Source organism: Physeter macrocephalus, chromosome 16, assembly GCF_002837175.3.
Source record: "Physeter macrocephalus isolate SW-GA chromosome 16, ASM283717v5, whole genome shotgun sequence".
In the NCBI taxonomy this organism is placed as follows: Eukaryota; Metazoa; Chordata; class Mammalia; order Artiodactyla; family Physeteridae; genus Physeter; species Physeter macrocephalus.
In genome coordinates, this window is record NC_041229.1 from 18,708,122 (window position 1) to 18,730,245 (window position 22,124).

Genomic DNA, 22,124 nt, shown 5'->3' on the forward strand with positions numbered 1-22,124 from the left:
ACAAATTCGTTTGTCAAAGTCAGGTCAAAGCGCATTTCAGCTCTAAATGAATGGAAGTTAACTGAGTTTATAGAGATGAAGTGAGTAGAGATATGGAGGTTCTTTTCATGACTTTTATGACCCTGCTTCACACAGGCCAGGGAAAGAAGAAATGGAGACAGAGGCAGCCACTTGGTCACTAATAGTTAGCAAGAGCCTATTCCGGTGTCTGGCGCTGTTTGGAACGCCAGAGATAAAGTGACGTATAAGAGTGGAGGCAGGAGAAATAACTCCCCAAACCAGTATGTAAATGAGATGAGTTTAGGTACAGAGAAGGGCACTGAAGAAGAGATGGGTGGAGTGAAGATAAGGGAGATGCACTGGCCAGTGCAGGGAGGGAAGGATTCACTGAGAAGCTGATCTGAATGATGCACTGACATCTGGATTAGGGATGACACGAGGGCGGCTCACAGGGGATCTGGGGAAATGATATTCCAAGCAGAAGAAGCATCTAGTGTAACAGCCCTGAGACAGAGAACAAGCTTAGTGTGTCTGAGGGAGAAGAAGAGGGCTTCCGGGGTTGGAGAGCTTTAAATGTAGAGCACAGCAGAGGCATGATGAGGTCAGGAAGGAAGCCAGGGGCTAGATCTGGCCTCTGTTGACAGCAGGGAGTCTTGATTTTATTCTGGTTGCAATAGGAAGCCATTGGAGGATTTGAAACAGAGCGGTGGTGCTTAAAGTTATCCTGGCTACTGTGAGTGGGAGGCGCTGAAGGGGACCGATGCATGGCTTGGACTAGGGCCGACGTGGTGAAGCTGGCAAGAAGTGGGGTAGATTCCCAGGCAGAGTGGACAGGGTCTTGCTGATGGACCGTGTGGGGTAAGCGGAACTGTGGCAGAGGGGTGACCTTGACCCCCCTGTCCTTACCGAAGACCTTGAGATGGATGGACGCATCCTGCTCGCCGGCCTTGTTCTCGGCGATGCAGACGTACTCGGCCTCGTCATTCTTGTCCACCTTCCTGATGGTCAGCTCAGAGCTGTCGTCGCTGAAGAGGTACTTCTCCTCCTCCTCATTCTCTATCTGCTCCCCGTCCCTGCAGGGCGCAGAAATGTAAAGGACCGTGATTTTGACTACAGAGCTAAGAGGTTAATTTTTAATTAGTTCCCATAAAACGCGGACCGAGCCCGCGCGAAAGACTGAATCTTCACAGAAAGTTAAGATGCCAAATTGTACCTCCTCGTGATTCCTCTACCCAAACCTCCGATTCCGCCCCAGGGCTGCAAATTGCGCCCCCCGAAATTCCAAAGAGAACCTCTGGTTCTGCCCCACAAACTGAAAATGAAGGAATTCAATGCACACGCAAGGCAAGAGGACCTGATGGAAAAGAATCCATTCTGCACCCAGAGCTGATGTTCCCCAGCCGCCCACCCCTGTTCCCCTGAAACGCCAACACAGGACAGGCCCTGCAAGGTCTCCTTCTCCACCAGTCGGTGATAAAAAGCACGAGCCAGTTTCTTACTTTGTCCAGCTCATGGTGGGTTCTGGGAAGCCTTCGGCATCGCACACCAGGGTGACGGACTGGCCGAGGTTGGCGGTGGCATTCACTATGCTCTGTCTGGCCTGGACGGTGGGCGGCACTGAAGGAAAGAAGGACTGTCAGGGGTGGCGGGGAAAACTTGGAAGGACCCGCTGGCCTGGAGAAGAGGCACTTCCGGGAGACCCCAGGTCAGACGGTCAAGAGTCCCGGGCAGCTGCACAGTTACTGTTAGGGATCTAAGTTCAGGGGTGCACTAAATAATTACTGTAAACTGGATCAATAATTCATCTACAAATGCACATTAGTACTTTTCAACAATACATAGTATTGTTATACATATAACAATATATAATATTGCTTTTCAATAATATAGATTTAGAAGCTATATTAGTATGTTTCGTTCATTTTACAATGGTATTCTATTTACAGTAGCTATTTATCATTATATATTTTCTTAATCAATGCATACCAGTCTTACAACTACCATGACTGATAGAACTTCACTTTCAAAAGGGGGCTCTTGATGTTGGAAAAAATTCAAAACTCCTGCTCCTAGTGATTAAATGGTTAATACCAATTTGAAATGCACCAGCTCACCAAAGAGTGACATTTCTCTGGGACTGTCACAAACAAAACCCTGTGCACAAGCTATTTTTTACCACAGGAACGAGAGGGGGAGAGTTTGGCAAAAAATATATATCAATATCCAAAGCAATTTAACCATGATTTACTTATTTTCTTAGTACTGACATTTCCTGTAAACATCTTGTAAATGTCAGATCGATTCCATGGGTGTGTTTATTTGACACTGCAAATTAAGATTAATAAGCCCACGGACTATGATTCTGACTGTTCTGAGGCCTGAATTGATTATAATATTTTCTTTGAAGACTGAACCAGGGGATTAACGTAACAATTACAGTAACCTCAAGGACACTGAAGGATGCATAAGAATTTACTAGTAAGCATGGGGCAAGTTTCTAGTGTTATAAGATAATGAAGGACATTCCAGAACTGCACTAAAAGTGCCCACAGCTGAGGGAGACTCAAAGACAAACAAACAAACAAGGCAGAGGTTGGGGGTGGGCTCTGGGAAGGGGTGGACTCAGTTGCCATGGATGAGCCAAGGTGATACCCGTGGAGAAAGCAGAACAGATCTCCTCACCATTCACAATGACCTGAATGTCCTTGAAGTTGATCTCCCCGCGTGCCAGGATCCTGCCTTCACAGCGGTAAGTGCCCTCATCTGTTTTCTTGATGCCCCGGATCTGGAGGTAGTTGTTGGCCAGGACTATGAATCGGACTAGAAGAGACAAGGCGCAGGTTCATCCAAGGATCAGTCAGAGGACTGGTATCTACAGGCAGGTGGCTGAGCCTTTCCTTTTGCCTGCCTTCAGGCTTATGGGGGGGGCGGTGGCTGGGAGCGGGGAGAGGCTCTAAGCTGCAATAAGAAAATGTGGCCCTGGCTCCAACATAGAGCCCAGGGCAAAAGTCTATTGGAAATCTGTCTTTTTCCTTGGAGAGAAAGTCAAGTGCTTGAACATACAAGCTATAGACATGCAACCTTTGACCTGGAAACAACATGGGGTTTTGGGACACTGGAATCTGAGTTTGGGCTAGAACGCCTCAGAAGCTGGTTCAGTGGCCCAGGGGAAAGGGCAGCTGCCAGGTCTCACCATCTTTTTTCAGGATGACATCTCGGCCTTTGTGTTTCCAGATGATGGTTGGGGGGAGGGAGCTGACCACGTCACACACAATCACGGCATCTTCCCCCTCCCTGAACTCCTGCGGGGTTGGCGCATTCTTGAACATGAGCTTCTCTGGAAAAGGAGCAAGAGGAGAGTGAGGGAAAACGGCTGGTTCTCCCACAAAGATCACTTTTCACTGGCACCATACTGCTTGGATTCGAGTCCATACATACAGTGGTACCAAAGGGGGTCCCACCCATCACTTGGCCGAAGGTGCCGGCAGAGCAGCTGGCACAAGGAGGGGAATATATCACCCGTGTTTGGCAATTAGTGTCTATTCAAAGTGCTAAATTTATCACATGTTGTGCAGAAAAGGGTCTACAGAGGGAAAGGATTGTCTTTACCAAGGGTCTTCGCCATGTGGGATGGAGCCGATGAAACACAGTGCGCAGTTAAAATGAACTGGTAGAACATTTATTCTACAACTAATAGGAGGGGCCACCAGTCCTTCCTCTGTCTCCCACTCTGTCTGGCATCCCATCCCCAGCCTGTCTATAGAAGAAAGAATTTTGAAGAACAAAACAGAAGAAAGGGCTTCCCTGGTGGCAGAGTGGTTGAGAGTCCACCTGCCGATGCAGGGGACACAGGTTCATGCCCCGGTCTGGGAGGATCCCACATGCCGCGGAGCGGCTGGGCCCGTGAGCCATGGCCGCTGAGCCTGCGCGTCCGGAGCCTGTGCTCCGCAATGGGAGAGGCCACAACGAGTGAGAGGCCCATGTAACGCCAAAAAAAAAAAAAGAACCCAGAAGAAAAGCAGGCTTATGGCAATAAATACTGTGACAATCAATACTGTTCCATTGGCTGTCACCCATCATTACCCTGGCCAACAGGACAGATGCATGATAACAAGGTAATGAGATGCCACCTCCAGACTGGTTTCAGTGGCAATGGGAACCACCCGCTCTGAGTGGCACAGAGTATTCAGATAATAACCCCCCCACACCTCACCGAGCCTTTGCACTCCATTACCAGCAGGAGAAAGTGAAATAAGAGGGGATAAACTGAAGCGTACAACAGTCAGTCAACGCTTGGGGAAGGGAGAGGGGAACCCACCCTAGTCCTCTGGGAATGGTGTAATTTCAATTTAGAGAATGGAGGCCAGGGGGAGGTAGCTGTGACCAGCATGAACACAGTTGTGAGTTTGGAGTTGGCTGAGGATCATTGAAAAACGTACTGGAGCTCTCAGCTTGATGCAGAAAAGACTTAGGGAAAAGGAGGAAAGGGGCCCCGTCAAGCCCTCAGTGGGTCCTCTACTCCATCCCATTCTCTTTGCTACCCATGTGCCTTCCTAGACGAAGGAGTGGACGGGGAACACAGAAGAAGGAGGAGGAGGAGGAGGATCTTACGGAAGATCTTCACGTTGACCGTGGCCTCTGACTCGGTGCCATCCTCTGCAGTGACCACGCACTTGTAAATGCCGGCATCATCGATGTTGGCGTTGTAGATGGTGAGGGTGGAAGAAGAGTCATCGTTCCACACCACCGAGATCCGCTGCTGGTTCGGGGTGAGCTTTTCTCCATTGGGGGAGAACCAGGAGATGTCTTTATCTTTGGCATCTCCTGCCACTAAAGAGGAAGAGATTATTTTCAAACCACTGACGCTGAAAAGACAACGACCCCTCCAGGGTGACAGTGGGTACTCAGTAAGAGCTACTGAGCAAGAGCTTATCAGGCTTGATGACAAGGGGGAATGACCATTCATGTTGGTGGTTTCTGTGTTTAATTGTTAGGTCCATAACAGTATTTGGAAAGAACTCAACAAACACTGGTGCTGGTATTTCTCACAGTGGTCCCATCCCTAGTGAGGGAAGAGAAGAGATATTTTGGGGGGACCCACTGTGTGCCAGGCACTAAGCTCGGAGCTTACAACCTCGCAGATGCGGGGGGCAAAGGGAGTTAGTATAGCTGGGATCTGAGCTCAAGGCTAGCTGGTCTGAGCCAACTCATCAGCTTATTTTCCAGGGCTTAGCTTACGGTCTCTTAAGTGGAAGATGAGACGCTGGCTAGTTTTGGAGTGTAGACTCCAACCGCTTTCATCCCAGCATCCGCCTTCACAAACTGGCATGACTGTCATTTCAGCACTCCCGCCTCAGAGAGGCAAATGCATCTGCCTAAATGCTGCAAAGAAGGTAGCCAGCATCGCCTCTGCGTCCTTTCCCCAGGCACCTTGGGATACAGCTGCTGAGCTGTCCAGACACTGAGCTGGAACAAGGGCGCTGGGATCCCCAGACATGGCTTTGCCCTGCCTCTCTGCACAGCACCCTTCCCCAGCCCACACCCCCCCGCCCTGCAAAGATGCTTAGTATGGAAATGAAGCAGCCTTCCTTTCAGGGCCCATCACGTTTTCAATAAATATCGCTATTTGCAAGATGTGCTACGGGCTCCACGGCTGCATGTCCAGATCATTTCAATTGCTGTAGTGAAGGCAAAGCTGGAAGGAACACATCCAGCGGCCAACAGCCGCCTCATCTGGCGCAAATCATGACAGCATTTCAAGGCCCCTCCCTGCCGAAAGCGGCTTGCTCAATGTCAGTTTACACCTACCTCAGCTCTTTCCTGGTCCTTTCATGTTCCAAATCCCAGGCATGTCACATACAGAGACTCCAAAGCCTCATATGAAGCCTTTCCTCTGCAGGACATTTACTGATAATTAGCTGAGCTGTGGAAACGGGGGCGTATTTTCTAAACCAAAGACAAGGACACCAGGTCCAACAAATTCTAAGCTCTGGTTGGCAATGGGACAGAATGTTGGAATTCACTAGAGAGCTGGGAAACCCAGGGCACCTGCCCTCACAGCAAAAAGAGGTACTGGTAACTTAGTTTTCTTTCAGGCACTTTTTAGGCCTTCTTGGATTTTCCTGCTCTGGGGGATTCTAATAATCCGTACACTGACCCACTGAAAGCATTCTTTCTGCACCAGCCCGGCTCTCCAGTGTCATTCATGGGACTCTGGATGTACACAGTGCAGTGGGCGGGCGGCGGGGGTCTGAGGGCTGTGCTGACTTTCCTAAGAAAATCCCTAGACCTCCTCCACACGAAGCAGAAGTCCACACAGCACATTTCACTGTCCTGGGGCAGCCTTGGTAAGGGAAGGAAGGGGGTCTGAGCACTCTCCTGGCTCTCTGGTCACCCTGAGAGCCTGCCACAGGGTGACCCGAGATTCCAGGCGCACTGCGATCAGCCGGGCAGACACAGCCGCTGGCTCTGCTCTGAGGGGTGGGTTTCCTGAAATGCGGTGTGACACGGGCACTTGCCTTGGCATAGGAAGAATTTGGACTCTCCGACGCTGATTTCCCCTTGGCTGGGAACAATATCCACCTGCAGAGACACTGAAAAAGACAACGTCCACTTTAAACACACGTTTGGATTTCTGAGACAGAAACCAGAGCTTTGATTCAAAAGCAGAGTCTCCCCGCTCACATCAAGAAAGAGTGAAGAGAGGAGGTTGTTTGGGTTTTGAGAACTTGTCACCAGAGTTCCTCATGCTGAGGCCAGGAGTGGACAGGGTCCAGGCCATTCCCTGTGGAGTGGGAATATCCTCCATCAGACAGTGCAGGGTCCCCTGGACGATCTGGGGGTGACCTCTGCGCTAAAGGTTTCCGACCCCTTGAGAAGGCCTAGAGTCCTGCTCCAAACAGCAGCACGTCTGGGATTCACGGAAACAGCAGCCCAGCCAGTTCCATATGGATCGTCAACCTGCAGCATCCCCACAGCTGTGTAAGAGGGAAGCCTGCCGCCCCACAACCCTGCACAGGGCTTCCTGCCACTTCCCCACACCACGGAGCTCAACCGCTACCGGGAAGGGTTCAACGTGAAGATCCAAACCGATTTTGAAGCGGGGTATATGCCGAACAAACGCTCACCTCACCTCACGACTACAGGACCAATACACCTCTTTGCATAAGCGGAGAGAGCAATCAAACATCGCCACCCCAAGTAGTCAGTCAACTCTTCGGAAATGCTGGAGTCCGTGCCCTGCGGTCCCCTGAATCTCTTGGCTACTGCACTGCAATATCGGCATATCTATACGCTCCACTCCACCCGTAAGACAAAATACATTGCACCGGATCTCACAGATTCCCGTATTCGTGGAGTTCCTCGTTGATCCGCTTAGAGCAGATAACTGTTCCTCATGAAAATATACTTTTAGGGTAGGGAAAAGGCTGTTATTCATTGGGATTCAACTTCCTTCTGCCTTTCCTCCTCTTGGGTGAAGGAAATCTGCAAGCTAAAGGCTAAGGGGCGTTTGGTTCAAGGCGTGTAGCTTCTCAGAGCCGGTACGAAGGAGGGGCCTGGACAAAATAGACCGAGTAATAGAGACTCAGCTAGCCATTCCTTCTAACAGCCATTTTCTCTTCACGGTAGAACGGAGGGAATGCTCGTTGCCATGGTGATAGCCTGGCAGAGCTGCTGTGGGTCTCAGTCTGCGCTCATTTGATGAAGAAGCAACCATGGTTGTGCTCAGTGGAAGAGAGGGATCAAAGGGTCTGCCTGGGCGGGGAAGGCGGAGCATGGGGGCAACTCAGCTATCAGGGGCGCAGCCTTCCTAACTGTCCTACAGACAAAGCAGCCCCTGGAAAAACCCAGCAGAGGCTGCAGAGAAAGGGGTGTTTCGGTGGGACAGGAACGGAACAGGGGAGGAGTGATGACTCCTTGGGGGCCGAGGATGGAATTCTTCCCGAGAGCAGTGAAACATCTTCCCCTACCTTTCCTGAATTTCACCCGTAATGCACAGAGCTGCAGTGGAATATAATGCCGGGGCCACGGTACCCGGGGGGCAGGAGTGCCCGGCGGTGGCAGGTCTCTCCCATCACTCTCTTCTGGATGGAGTCAGGGCCACTGAGTTCTAACCTGAGGGAGCGGAAGGGGTCCCAACCATCACCATGTCCCGCCTCCTGATTTTCCAGATCAGAAAAGAGAGGTAAAGTGACTTCCCTAAGGTCACATCTAGTGAGGACCAGGGTGGCCCCAGAGCCCAGGCCACCTGGTTCCCAGGTAAGTGTTCTTTCCGTTACGTAAGGCTGTCTCTATGAGCAGGGGATACAATGTTTCCACTCAGTTTAACAAATAATCCTGCCAACCTGAGGAACTACCTTCAGATGCACATTCCCTAAGAGAACAGAGCAAGCCCGCAATATTTAGGGGAGCGCGGGGCCCTATAGAGAGGGCTACAGGCCAGTGTCATCCATCTTAAGGCCAACCAGGACCTTTGCGATCCCTGTCTGTGGCTCACATTCCATGAAACAACAGGCCTGTGAAGCCCAGAAGCTGCACCAATGCCATCTGTCACCTAAGTAATGGTCCTTTCTGGAGTTTACTGGGGCATTCTTTAGAGAATTAGAGGCATATTTCTGCCTGGAAAGTTCATTGGCCCATATGCTGTGTATTAGCAGCCAGCTTCAACATATGGATCCTGTTACTCTCACAGAGCCCTTACTGCTTTGAGAAGGATTTTCTTATCCCAAGTGAAAAAAAACAGCCTTCATTTTTTTCAGCTCTTTTCAAACAGAACATGACTCTCAAGAGGGAGGAGAACACGGCAAGGCTGAAAAGTTTCCATACTCAAATGTGGCCAGTGTCTACCTTTGGGCCAAGGAGAGAAGTGAGAAATGAGAATTACAAAGGAACTCCTGGCTTCGCCAGACCCCATGGACACATTTATCATCACAGAGATTTTTTAAAGAAGAGATATCCATTTAGACGTCTGACCTTTTGCACACATGGAAAAGACAGTGATTTCTCCTTCTAGACGCCAGTCAAAGCCAGGTCAGAGGAACCCCAGACTCTCTGAAAAGTCAACGCTTGGATGTTTTCCACCGAAGCACAATGGCTGATTATTCTTCCCCAAATGCAAAACCTTGAATTATTAGGTTTAATAACGGTAAGTGGAAATCCCGCTCTAAACCCCAGACGCTTTCCCTTCACTTCTCGTGGCCTTTTCCTTTCTTACTGTATTAGCCCTCTCACTGCTCCCAATAAAAATTCCTGCCTCGACTTTCACCATTCTCCAGTTGCAAATATAACTGAAATTTCCTCACCAGGCCTACCTTGGACCCTTTAGAGCAACTATGAAAACACTTCTCCCAGAAAAAGCATCTCATTTCTTGCTTTGCAGAAACATTCTCTGCAGAAACACGGTGTGTCATCTTAGATGCATCCAAAGACACACGCTTATAAACACAGGTAGTTGGACCTGGCTGGGACCCAAGGGCAGGCTTTCAGGGTCCTCCCTTAAGGACTCATCTCCAAGGCCTCTGGCAGCCAGTTCACACTTTCTGGTTTACAAAGCACACTTTGTTACTTCACCTGAGGCTCACGACAATTCTGGGGTATAAACAGGATGATACTATAGTCCCCATTCTACAAAAGAGGGAATCAAAGCTCAGGGAAATGAAATAACTTGCCCAGGGCAACTCAGCTAATAAGTAGTAAAGTCAAGATTAAAAGTCATCTAATTTTAAGGCTCCAGCTCTTCCCCCTACACTCCATAACTACCACTAATCTTTTCTTGGCCTCCTAATGGGCTCATTATTGTTATTACCTATTAGTTATCATTTGCTCTCTTTCTAAATTATGGGCTAGAAAGAGCAGAGTGTACAAACATCTTATTATCAAGTTGCTGCCATCATTTCTACTCTGGTTGATTATAACTGGCCTCTCTGTTCACAGATAACCATAGCATTATAATTCCCATTTTACAGATGGGGAAGTGGAGGCTCAGAGCCCTAAGTAATGGTAACAGTGGGGTCAAGATTCAAAGCCAGGTCAAATGCATCCAAAGCCCCAGCCATTTCTCCCACACTGGTTCTATCCCTTGTGAACAGACAGAAAGCTTCTCTTGAGAATGCAATGAGTCCCTTCTCCACGTCTCATTTAAAAAGTAAAATAACCCCGTGAGAGATGTATATGTTTCAAAATGTGTTTTCTACTTAAATGTATTTTTTAAGAAGTAATGACTTGTTCTGAAAGATATGCCAACTTGTTTAGCAAACAGCTTCAGGTTGAGGTAGAAATTTTGTGATTCCCAACTCCCTAGCAGAAGCAAGCTATGAAGTCTTAGTTGCTGAGAAAAAGGAATTAAAATTTCAGTTCTAAAGGTGCTAAGGCACTTATCAGAAGAGGTGAGATCTTACCAAAGCAAAGCAACAGAAAAAAATTATTCTGATTTCAAAAAGGAACTCATAGATTTCATCTGAGTCAGGAACTTCTTGCAGCAGTTTAATTTTGCTGTTCTTTTCAGATTCTTATGTGCTTGAGGAAGTAGGAGCTGAAAGCAGAAAGTGAGCCCAGGTCTCTCCCATGGCTAGGTGATAGTACTTTCTTGTTAAATGGTTATAAAGACACTGGTTCCTGAGGAAGACAGACTGCAGAGATGCAGCAGGCCCAGGGCCAAGGTAGGTGCACCTGAGGACCATGTTCTGGTCACCAATTTAAGAGATGGGTGAACGACAGAGGATTAATCGGATCAATGACTATGCATCAGATAAAGAGATTTTTCCAAAACCTATTTAATAATGGCTAAGAATTTTTGATTTTTGAAAAAGGCAGCAAAATCTAGTTCTACATTTATTTTCTCAGCTATTGTTCTAGAAATGAGCCTTAAATATCACTATACTTAACCACTTTAATGGAGACTTATTTTTTATTTTTCAAAGTATACTAAAGTGTCTTTCATTTGACGGTTCTGTGGGAAATCCAGATGTTGGAACCAGAAGTGTGATAACCGAGGCACCACCGCTTGCCTAGACAGTCTGCTCTCGTTGTTAGCAAAGTACTCGAGAGAAGATAAAGGGCAATTTCACTGATAAACCAAAGAAACGCAATGAATATAAAACTGAGACTCAAATGGCAGTCTTGTATAGTGGGGAAGGCCACGGACTCTGGGCCAACCCTCAGCTCTACCACTTACTAGCCAAGTGTAATCTTGGCCAAGTTATTTAATAACCTCTTGGTGCCTTTTTCCTAATCTGTAAAATGGGGAAAAACAGAACCCTTATCATAGGGCTATTGGAAAGATTAAATGAATTAATATATGTAGAATAGTCTCTGGCACATAATACACATTTTATACTTGTTGTGTATTATTATTATTATTATTAAGCCTCTATCAACAACCCTTCCCAAGGAAATTATTTTGGTTACTATTTTTGAGAGAAGCTATGTTTCCCTTTATGGTTTTAAATAAAGTAAACTTCCTGAATGATCCATGTGTTGGTCAGGTGGACCAATTCCACTCTCTACATTACTTGAAGATATTTAACTTGCCTGTCAGAACTTTATTGGTATAAAAGATGACTGAATTCAAAGCCAAAGAAAACAATAATGTAGGCACTCTAGCCAAGTCACTTCACCTCAATTTTCTCATCTGTAAAATGGGGATGATAATAAAACTGAGGTCTTGTGGTTGGACTGTCTCACGGTTAAGAAGTCAGGATCTAGAGTCAGAGAGGCCTGGGTCCAAATTCCAGCTCAGATATGTAGTAACTGAGTTCTCAGGAGAGTTTCAGACCTGTGATTCCACATTTGTAAATGGACTTAACAACTCAATCGATCTCGCAGGGATGCTGAGATGATATAGACAAGTAATGTATGTAAAGTTCCAAACACAAGGTCAGGCTGTGCTGGTTATCTTTTAAATGATAGCACATACATGATAGTACTTTGAACTCACACACACACACATACACACACACTCCCTAAACAAACAAAATCCCCAATAATGCTTGTAATGAGAATGAGATAGCAAGAACCTCTTGTAGACTACTGCATTCAACTGTCCAAAATCTATTAAGGGGTGTGTGTGTGTGTTTATCTATGTGTATGTATGGGAACATCCAATGAAAGCATAGATAAAAGTGTGTGTGTGTGTGTGTGTGTGTGTGTGTGTGTGTATGAATAGAATAATTCAACTTGTCAGATTGTTACTGCTGCAAGAAGCAGCTGGACATAGGTAACTGTTCTCATTTGGGGAGAGAAAAATGAATAAACAATTAAGGATGACAAAGGAGTCTCACCCATTCTTGACATGTGAGTCTCACATTCTGGCTTGAGCTACTGTTGACAGCAGCTGGGTAGGACAAAACGAGGTGGACTGTTTTACTTTCAAACATTAACCCAAAAGTTATATGTCAGTTTAAAGGAACTATAACATATATGCTTAGAGATTTTGGCTTCTGGTTCTGTATAATGGCATCATAATGGCAGACCATACTCTGATTGCCACTGGAAGCATCCTCCTTGTCTAAAGCTGGTTCATAGCAGCAACCAAAATCATCTAAGTGTCATACTCAGGGCTGCCAGTCTCTTGGTCAGCCTAGTTAGGGCCCCATCTATGTAAATGCTGGGAATCCTATGTAATTCCCATTTAAACCTAAACACCCAGAAATAATCTAGCTAGGGTTTCTAAGCCAACTGAGATAAGTTATGACCAAACCCTTGGGAAACCCTCTGTGTATAGTCCTCACAGGACCCTGGGCCCCTGGCTTCTCCCAGTATATCAGCCAGCCTAGAGAGTGAAGGAAGCCCTCAAGAAAGCTGTGGTCTTCCCTGGATGACAACACCAGCACCAGCAGACTTGCAAGAGCAGAACTCAAGACTGGAGAAGGAAGGGAAGCTGGCTCTTGGTGGTGGTGGTGGGTCCATAGTTTATGCCTTTTGAATGGAGAAACCAGAGCTTCTGTATGAAGACAAACCATACAGAGAAGCTGTAGATAAGATACAGACTTTTCTAAACCAAACTCACTTAGCTCATATACCAAGCAGGTTTCCAAAGCCTACCATTTTAATAAAGCCATCAAAACTGGACAATGTTTCATTACAAAACTGATGCAATGACAATTCCTGGTGAAAATTCTCTTTAACCTCCTCAAATCTCAGGACTCTTCCAGAGTGATGGGGGGAGGTAGGCAGAAGGTGAATATGGCTTCAGAATTCTTCACCTTTCTATGCAATATGATAATATAGTTGATATTATAATATTATACTAAGGAAGAAAAAGTATTGAGCGTCACTACACAACTGAGGCCTAGATGGTTAATCTGATATCCTGTTACCCCAAATAAACTATCCTATGAAATTCTGGTAGCCAAACAACAGAAACCAACTTGCTAGAATCAGGAGGCTCTATTTCTTAGCATAATAAATTCTATGAGCTGCTGGGAATCAGGAATAACTGGGTTCTGGCCCTGTTCCATAGGGCTGGCTTCATATCAGAACACAGAGCCAAGGCAGATAACGGCTTCAGCTCTCTTGGCCTCCTGAGTTCCCTGGGTCAAATTAACATTTCATTAGTTCTGATCGGATGGTTTAGTTTTATAGAACTAAATCAGTGGTTTCAAACCGTGGTTGTCGTCCCCACGAACTACTTAGAAGCTAGAAAACTTGACTAATGTCACACAGTGCCCACGTGCTTCTCGTTACAGGGCAAGAAGATCTACGCAGTGGTTTAATCTGCTCAGATGTGATAGATTCACGCTATCCCCCAGGCTGTCACTCCCACAGCTAACCCCCACCCCCAAGAAAGTACACAGTTCCTGCTAGGAGCATTCTAGAGCATCTTTAACAGGGAGTCAGAAGAAATGCCTCAAAGGGATATTAATCAGGAGCACGACCCAAACAAATTCTACACCACACCCCCAGATCAGACACAGGAGAGAAGCCCGCCGAACTCTGATGAAAGGAGCTGGTTGGTTTGCTTGTTTTTACAGAGGATCATAAAGGAAGGAGACGCATTGAAGAATTAACTTAATTTTTTTCCCCAAAGCAGCAATAAGGTCAGAGGGAGTCCCATAGAGCCTCAAAAGGGCCAGATTCCAGGCCAGGAGTGAAATCCTTTCTGAGTGGGCATTCGTACTGTCTCCTATAGTCCACAAGGGGTGAAGGCAGGAATGTTCCACAGCCTCCACCCTGGGGAGCACCCAGCTGAGGGCATGAATGTGTACCAAGAGGCGGCAAATGTGGACTAGTTATACCCTGACTTCTGTCTTCTACTCTGTTGGACTGATTCATAGCCAGGGTTTTAGAGCTAACATTTAGTAACAGAGAAGGTTAGAGCTGGGGGGACCTGACATATAATCTCCAACCCCTTCATTTCACAGATGGGAAACACAGGAGCAGAAGTCTAGGGTCCCTGCAGCAAATTTCAGGAGCCACGAGGTTGGGCCCAGGTGCTGACTGCTGACTTGAGGCCTCTTGTTGCTTCTGTGTCTCATTTGCTTTGTGTATTCCCAGTAGCTATTTTGCCAACTGTTTCCTCTTGCCTGGTTTGCCCTGGTCTCACTTCTGTCCCCAAAGAGCAAGAGTCATCACTTGGAGAGACTGGCTCTATTACGTGCAGGTAGGAAAGCTGGACAAACAGCTGGTGGTCTACCTTTCTGTCCAAAGCCCATTAAAATATCTGGCGCTGCCAACACCAGCCCACTTTTTAACAGAAGCTCTGGTTCCCTGCTTCCTTTTCATAATTTTTCTGTAAATAAATGTATTTATTCTTGTCTGTGTTGGGTCTTCGTTGCTGTGTGCAGGCTTTCTCTAGTTGTGGCGAGCGGGGGTTACTCTTCGTTGCGGTGCGTGGGCTTCTCATTGCGGTGGCTTCTCTTGTTGCAGAGCACGGGCTCTAGGTGCGTGGGCTTCTGCGTGGGCTTCAGTAGCTGTGGCGCACGGGCTTAGTTGCTCCGCGGCATGTGGGATCTTCCCGGACCAGGGCTTGAACCCGTGTCCGCTGCATTGGCAGGCGGATTCTTAACCACTGCGCCACCAGGCAAGTCCCCCCTGCTTCCTTTTCAGACTGTCCTTCCTTCTGTTTCCCTTTTCCTGGCAGACTGACTGCCGGCCAGCACTTTGCCTGAAGTTGAATTATTGAAACATAGGGCAAGGATGCAAATAGATGTTTGGAACTCAGCTAAGCTTCTCTAGATAAACAACATAAAATCTATCAACCTGCCCCGATAACCCAGGCCTTCTTAGTAAACGGCTGTGTGCACTTTGATAGCTGCCAGGATGCCCCTGACAATGTTTCCTTAGGTCTGCTCTTCTGAAACCTTGCCTTGACAAAATGACTCATCCAACTTCTCTTCTTCCGGCTACAAAAAGGTACTGATACAAGGCGGATCGTTTCTCTCCCTCCCAACAGCTTTTGCCAACATGGCAAGAAGTTGGAATTATATCTTCCAATATTTGTCCAGCTGTTGTTTGCAGATGTTGTATTCTTTACACCCAGAAAATAGAAATTTAGAGAATGCTGGCATGCAACTTCATCCAGAGAATTTCAAATCCTGCCTGTGTCTTTGAAAAATGTCTTATGTGATCATAGCTTTAAGCACATCTGGGCTATTGAAGATACAAAGGCTTATAATCTCTTAAACAACCAGTGCAAAGAATTGCTAAATTTGGTTTCTGTCAAGTGAAAAAATCACACTCTCAAACCAAGATATATTGTTTATATAGAGAGTGATTATCTTGTGCCAGTCCCTGTCCTAAGCACTTCATTGAGTTCATGTAATCCTCATAACAACCCTATGAGATAGGTACTGTTATTATCCTATTTGACAGATGAAGAAACTTAAGAACTGAAAGGTTAACCAATGGCCCAAGGTCACAAAGCTAGTAAGAGGTAGAGCCGAGATTTGAACCCCAGGCAGATCCAGCTCCATGGCCCTTGCTTGATCTTAAGTATGTATTACTTAAAGTTGGTTTCAATAAAAGTCAACTTTCGTGAAAAAGGGGTTGCTCTTGTGCTGGATGAACTGGGAGACAAGTACATAAGTAGAGAAAAACACTCTCTACTCATGGATGTACTGATTCTGAACAGGGGCTGGAAACAGGTTGCTTGAATTCTGAGCCCGCCACGCCACACGCCTCTCCCTGCTGCAGCCCTGCCTTTGTCCCTGAACTGAATCCTTCTAGCCCCTCTGCCTGCCACCAATGGGTCTGGCCTCGATACCTACCGGCTGCCACCAGAGCTCAGTATCAGTGGTGGCCACCAGCAGGGATCAGGCAGAGGCTGTGAGTGGGACTTTCCCATCTATGGGTCACTCCTGATCCCCCAATTTGGATTCTGGATAAGCCGTATCATGCCTGATTAAAATGTGAGTGTTAGAATTATTCTTTGCCGACACAAGTTGTGACTGGCTCTTCGCCCCTCTGCAGGGTGTGCACCTGAACCGGATTATTCATGCAGCTCCTCGGCCAGTGTTCTCTCAAAGCACTCACTCTCCTTAAAAGGCCATCTGGAGAGCGCCATGGTAAAGAGATTCTTATTAGAGGTCACAATCTCTTCTGCAGGATAGAGAGTCCATTCCCTATTCCCTTGGCCACTGTCACCCCTCATCAGACAGAACCTGACCTGTTGATTAATACATAGAACCATATTACACAAAATTTTGAAGGAGATAGTACAGAAGAAAACTCAGCCACTTAATAATAATTTTACAAATAGTATATCCACTATCTGGGAAATAATTGTATTGCTTTCTTGAATTAGAGAACAAATAAGAAAGCTGTCGCTGGCACCATTAATTAGGGTAAGAGCTGAAATGCCATATCTGTCACTATGGCTTATTGGGAACTTAGAAGTGAGAGCAGCCCCAGCCCAGGTGGGGTGGTGTAGAGCAGAAGGGGTAGCGGCAGACGGTGGCCGTGTGGCGGTCCTGGCACATCTGAAGTACATCCTGGTTCTGAGTCTGTGGTACTACATCTGCCAACCTTAGGATCCATCCATCGTACAATTACAGAACATTACTTTCTGATTTTCAGTTACAAGTCCTTTGGCTACATTTGTGGCCTCCTTCTGTCTTCACACAGTGTGATTTCAGGGACCCAGAAGATCCCCCAAGGATTCTCCCAGCCCCAGGCTGGTGACTGACACGACATTTTCATTCTTGGTACTTCTACCTTCTGATGTGTGTGTCTACTAACAGCCAGCAACCCTACGTTGCTATCAGTCTTTCCAACTTATAATGAATCAATGATGTGGACAGAGTTTGTTGGGAGGGCTGGAAAAATGGTCTGCTGTGTAGGAACAGGGAGTTTGGGAAAAAAAACAGCCAAACACATAACATTCCCACTCATCGTGGTAGCTGAGACCTTCCATGTGTGTTAATTATGCTCCTTTCTTGCCCATAATAATGTTACAACCCTAAAGAACTGCCAGTAAGTCATAAACATTCAATATGGAGTGAGATCATTATGATATATCCCTTACAATTTTTTTGTTTGGGTTTTGTTTTTGTAGTAGGGTTTTTATTTGAGCAACCATCACTAAATTCTTTCATTATTCACTTAGACTCCTTCCCTCGCCCAATCCAAACCCAACTGTCCTTGACAAACTCACTTTGCTTTAGCCAATAGGCAGGAGAGCCTTTGAATCCCAGTCTAAGAAATCAAAGACAGAAAGATTAAAGAGAGTCCCCCCGCCCATGGCACCATGTCGTAATGGGCTTTGATGTTCAAGGACTAAAATGAGTGAGATCCCAAGGAGCCAATTCTAAGGTCAGAGGCAAATATGATGCTCACCCATGAGAAACAAACACAAACCCATCTCATCTGATGGTGGCAGAATCTTTTTGGAAGGATTTCACACAGGCAATGTTTCTTAACTTCCCCTTCAAGGTGACAAACTCTAGTTCTATGATCAACTTCAAAACCAAGTAACTAAACCATTATTCCTGAATCCGTATCTCAACAAAAAGGAAAAACCTGCCAAGAGACAAATTCTCTTTAGGGGAGGTTTATGGGAAACCTCCTCTCAACTTCGGGAGACCAAACCCCTTTCCTGGCAATGGGGATTGAGTGTCCACTGTGAGCCTGCCTGCTGGTTCCAGCACCAAGTCTAACTAAGGGACTTGGGTAGGGCACAGGGGAGAAAATGTGCGCGCGCGCGCGTGTCCACTGTGAGCCTGCCTGCTGGTTCCAGCACCAAGTCTAACTAAGGGACTTGGGTAGGGCACAGGGGAGAAAATGTGCGCGCGCGCGCACACACACAGACACACACACACACACACACACACACACACACACACACACACTCACACACTCCTTCCTCACATTGTCTTCCTGGACAGATAATTCCCCTTGGGAACTAACTTTTGAACTTTCAAGATGATGTCAAGTCACAGAGACCAGGTAAAACTGGATTCCTTAAACTCAGGTCACTGACCACTGAATTTACAGTCAGTCTCATCAGTGGCTAAACCTGGGAGTGGAAGCACTCGTTTCTACTCCAAACTGGACTGATAGTTACAATACCGAGGAGCCGTAGCACTAGTGGCGATCTGAACATATTTAAATTGGCAGAGCTCACGCATGATGATGCTGTTTTGTGTTGCGCGTAACTTTTAGTTTTCTTACATCCCCACCAGAAACTCCCCAAACTCCATGCTGCAGGGCTTTAATGGTGCAGACAGACAAGGCTGTAACTGTGGCTGCCTTAGAAGCAACAGTGCATCTGTCTGCTGTCAGGATGACTATGTCGTCCTGGGGGTAACTCAGCAGATCTCTTAGCACCGTGGATCGTGACAGAATGGGCCACTCATTTCACATGGACTGGGATCTCCCCAACAGGCCTATCTTTTGTGTAATGGAGTCCCTGCCTTTATTCCCCTCTTATCACCTCTCTCCCCATCCCACCCCCAACTCTCAGGGTTGGCCTTCTGACTATTTCCAACAGAAAGGCAGACAGAAATCCTACACACCCAACAACAGCAACAAACTTTGGCCAAATAGAAAAAGCACGGATACATATGGATATACAGCCCTCATGTTTGCATTATACCTTATTTTGTAACAAGGCCTTTATTTCTATAAACAAGTCATAGCTGTCAGCCTCACTATTTGGCCTTTAAAGGTGCCAGTATCTTATAAGAAAGCTATTAAACAGTAACAACCTGACAACCAAGTCCCCTAAAGGGACAGAATCACCAGAATAAATGGCTAGAGCAAAAAGAGCTCACAATCCCAGGAGCACTCCCTAAACTCCCTAGGGGGCAAAGAATCCGTGTCTGAATTTCATCCCGCTCTCTGGAGGTGTAAACGATTACCCCCTCTTCCTCTTTTCTGTTATGGGGTCACACATAGATTTACATTTCATGAAGCATTTCTCACTGAGTCCGTTCCGGCAAGATGACACAATTTGAATAGTCTACAAGATATTACCAAGATGCCCAGTCCGCACAATGTCAGGCTCAAAAGCCACTGAATTGTGAGTTATATGCCTGCTTCCTATGTAAGGCGAGGTGATGGTAACACCTAAGCTTTTCCCCAAACTTCTAGGTAGCTTTTAAAGCTGACAACAAAAACAAAAACAAAACCTACCACATCAAAGACTTCTTGACCTCTATATCATCCTTTTTCACTGAACCCTTGGGGCGAGGCTATTAAGTGACCAGAATGGGCTCAAGTCTCGGGTTGGCCTTTGTCTTAGACCAAGACTTTTGTAACATCACAAGAGAGAATGACCCAGAGACCAAGACCTGAAATCAAGGGTACTGGGTCCAGTTTCCCCACAGCAAAATACCGTATGCTAACACATATACATGAAATGAAGCAGCCGCATAGCACAGGGAGATCAGCTAGGTGCTTTGTGACCACCTAGAGGGGTGGGATAGGGTGGGTGGGAGCGAGACACAAGAGGGAAGAGATATGGGAACATGTGTATATGTATAACTGATTCACTTTGTTATAAAGCAGACACACACCATTGTAAAGCAATTATACTCCAATAAAGATGTTAAAAAAAAAATCTGCTGGAGTCTGACTTATTCCTGCCTCTTAGCGAAAGGCCTTGCTATACAGCTCAGAGATGGGGAACTCCCTTAGAGGCCAGGTGCCAGAGGCAGAGCCTCAAAGGTGAGAACGGGTCAAAGAAAAGAAGGAAGAGATATGGGAACATATGTATATGTATAACTGATTCACTTTGTTGCAAAGCAGAGACTAACACACCATTGTAAAACAGTTATACTCCAATAAAGATGTTTTAAAAAAAAAAAAGAAAAGAGCTGAGAACTGCAGTCGAGAAGCAAAGTGCCTTCAGGGGAGAGAAAAGAGATGGAACTAACGGGGTGACACATTAGTACAGTGTGACAAAGGCCTTGAAAGAGCCTCAGGAAGCAGCCACCCTACATACTGAATTTTCTGCTTCTCAGAGCCTTCCAGAAACCACCAACTGTGACGTAAGCTTCACAGCCATGCCCTGTGTGAGCAGTCCGCCCTCCCTCCTGCTGTGTGCTCTGGACTCGGAGGCCATGCTGGGACCTTCCGGGAGACCCCAACTATGGGCACAGAGGACTGTCACAAACCAGACTGCACGATGTTCCCTTACACTCTGCAAAAAGTGACACTGCTGGATTCTTTTCTTCCAGGGAAAATCAACCAGGACCACAGGAGGGCTGATCCAGGGCTATCCTGGTCTTAACTGTTAAAATCTGGCCCCAGGATCCTCTAAGGCCATGGAAACCATAACAGAAGGGATCTAGAGGTGTAGAGGTGTGAAGGTCAGTCCCTCCTCCCTGTCTCCATAGCAATTAGCTTGCACCTCCGTCACAGCCTCACTGTGTTATAATGTAGTAGCACCTATTTAAATGACTGAACTCCGTAAGGACTGAGCCTTTGCATCCACAGTGCTCAGCACATAGTATGCCTTAAGTGATGTGCTGAATTAACTGAAGATCCTTTTTGATTATTCTTTTCTGAGGTTCACATGAGTCTAATGGTTCTGAAATGCATGGGATGCAGGAGTTCAGGCCCTGGAATAGGATCAGGTTACCTGCTTAAGAATCACCTGGACGCTTGTGAAAAATAGATCTCCTTACTGCACCCCTAAAGATACTGATTCCGTACCTGCACTGGGGCCTTGTGATTCTAATTTTAAAATGCTCCTCAGATGATTTTGATATGTAGCCAAGTGAAGATTCTCTGGCCTAGTCAATAACCTACCTGGCATAACTGATGAATTGCAAACAATACTGAACCCACCTAAACTCTTCAAGGCCCTGCCTGAAGTTTTTGATTTTTATAACCATTCTTATGTTGCCCTGCTACTTGGCCATTTATCACATTAAGCAATGTGACACAGCTCTGCAGAAACTCCTATTTCATGCATGTCTTTTCAAGTTTGTCACATTAGTACTTTAGGAAGTATAACCCTATGCTCAACACCAATATACGAGTAAACACCACGTTTTTCTAAGAGCACATATGCCTCGCAATCAAAATGGATATAATAATAAAGGACAGGAAATTACAACTGGGTACCACTGTCCTTAACATAGAGTTTGACATCCGTGGTTCATCTAGCCCAGGATGACAACCTGATGCTACAAATGGAAGGTCTCAGTCAGTGTCAGTGATCAGTTGAGCAATCTTGCTCTTGCTTTGCTAAGCAGGTCAGCCTGAATTGTTCCCTGTGTAAGCCATGTCTATAGCTCTGCTCCCGCAGATGAATGTGCTGGTCACTAAGTAGATGTGGTGTGAGAAATCTATTCTGAAAGCTCAGTGCAGATCTTTGTTAACTGTAAGAGAAAAGAGAGGTGAGCGGGGGGCGGGCATGAAGCATCAGACACTATCTTCCTAAAATGAGACTTCAGGGTTCTGAAACAAAAACAGAAATTTAGAAATTTTGAATTGGCTCTAACTCATAAAACAACATGAATTACTTCTACAATAGCTCCAAAAGGGCAGTTAAAAAGTATACCCAGGCTTCCCTGGTGGCGCAGTGGTTGAGAGTCCGCCTGCCGATGCAGGGGACGCGGGTTCGTGCCCCGGTCCGGGAAGATCCCACGTGCCACGGAGCGTCTGGGCCCGTGAGCCATGGCCGCTGAGCCTGCGCGTCCGGAGCCTGTGCTCCGCAACGGGAGAGGCCACGACGGTGA

General features: G+C 46.6%; 1 protein-coding gene across 14 annotated transcripts in view; it reads right to left on the reverse strand.

Annotated features, from left to right (window-relative positions):
• Window positions 1–22,124, reverse strand: part of NCAM1 (neural cell adhesion molecule 1) — a 334,870-nt gene that overhangs the window by 58,460 nt on the left and 254,286 nt on the right. For all 14 annotated transcript variants that reach the window (XM_055091543.1, XM_055091548.1, XM_055091549.1 and 11 more), the window contains exons 2-7: window positions 6,519–6,593; window positions 4,612–4,830; window positions 3,194–3,337; window positions 2,683–2,820; window positions 1,500–1,617; window positions 907–1,073 (exon numbers count right to left, since the gene is read on the reverse strand). In XM_055091543.1, coding sequence (XP_054947518.1) covers window positions 907–1,073; window positions 1,500–1,617; window positions 2,683–2,820; window positions 3,194–3,337; window positions 4,612–4,830; window positions 6,519–6,593 — 861 coding nt within the window. The remainder of the gene's footprint in view (window positions 1–906; window positions 1,074–1,499; window positions 1,618–2,682; window positions 2,821–3,193; window positions 3,338–4,611; window positions 4,831–6,518; window positions 6,594–22,124) is intronic.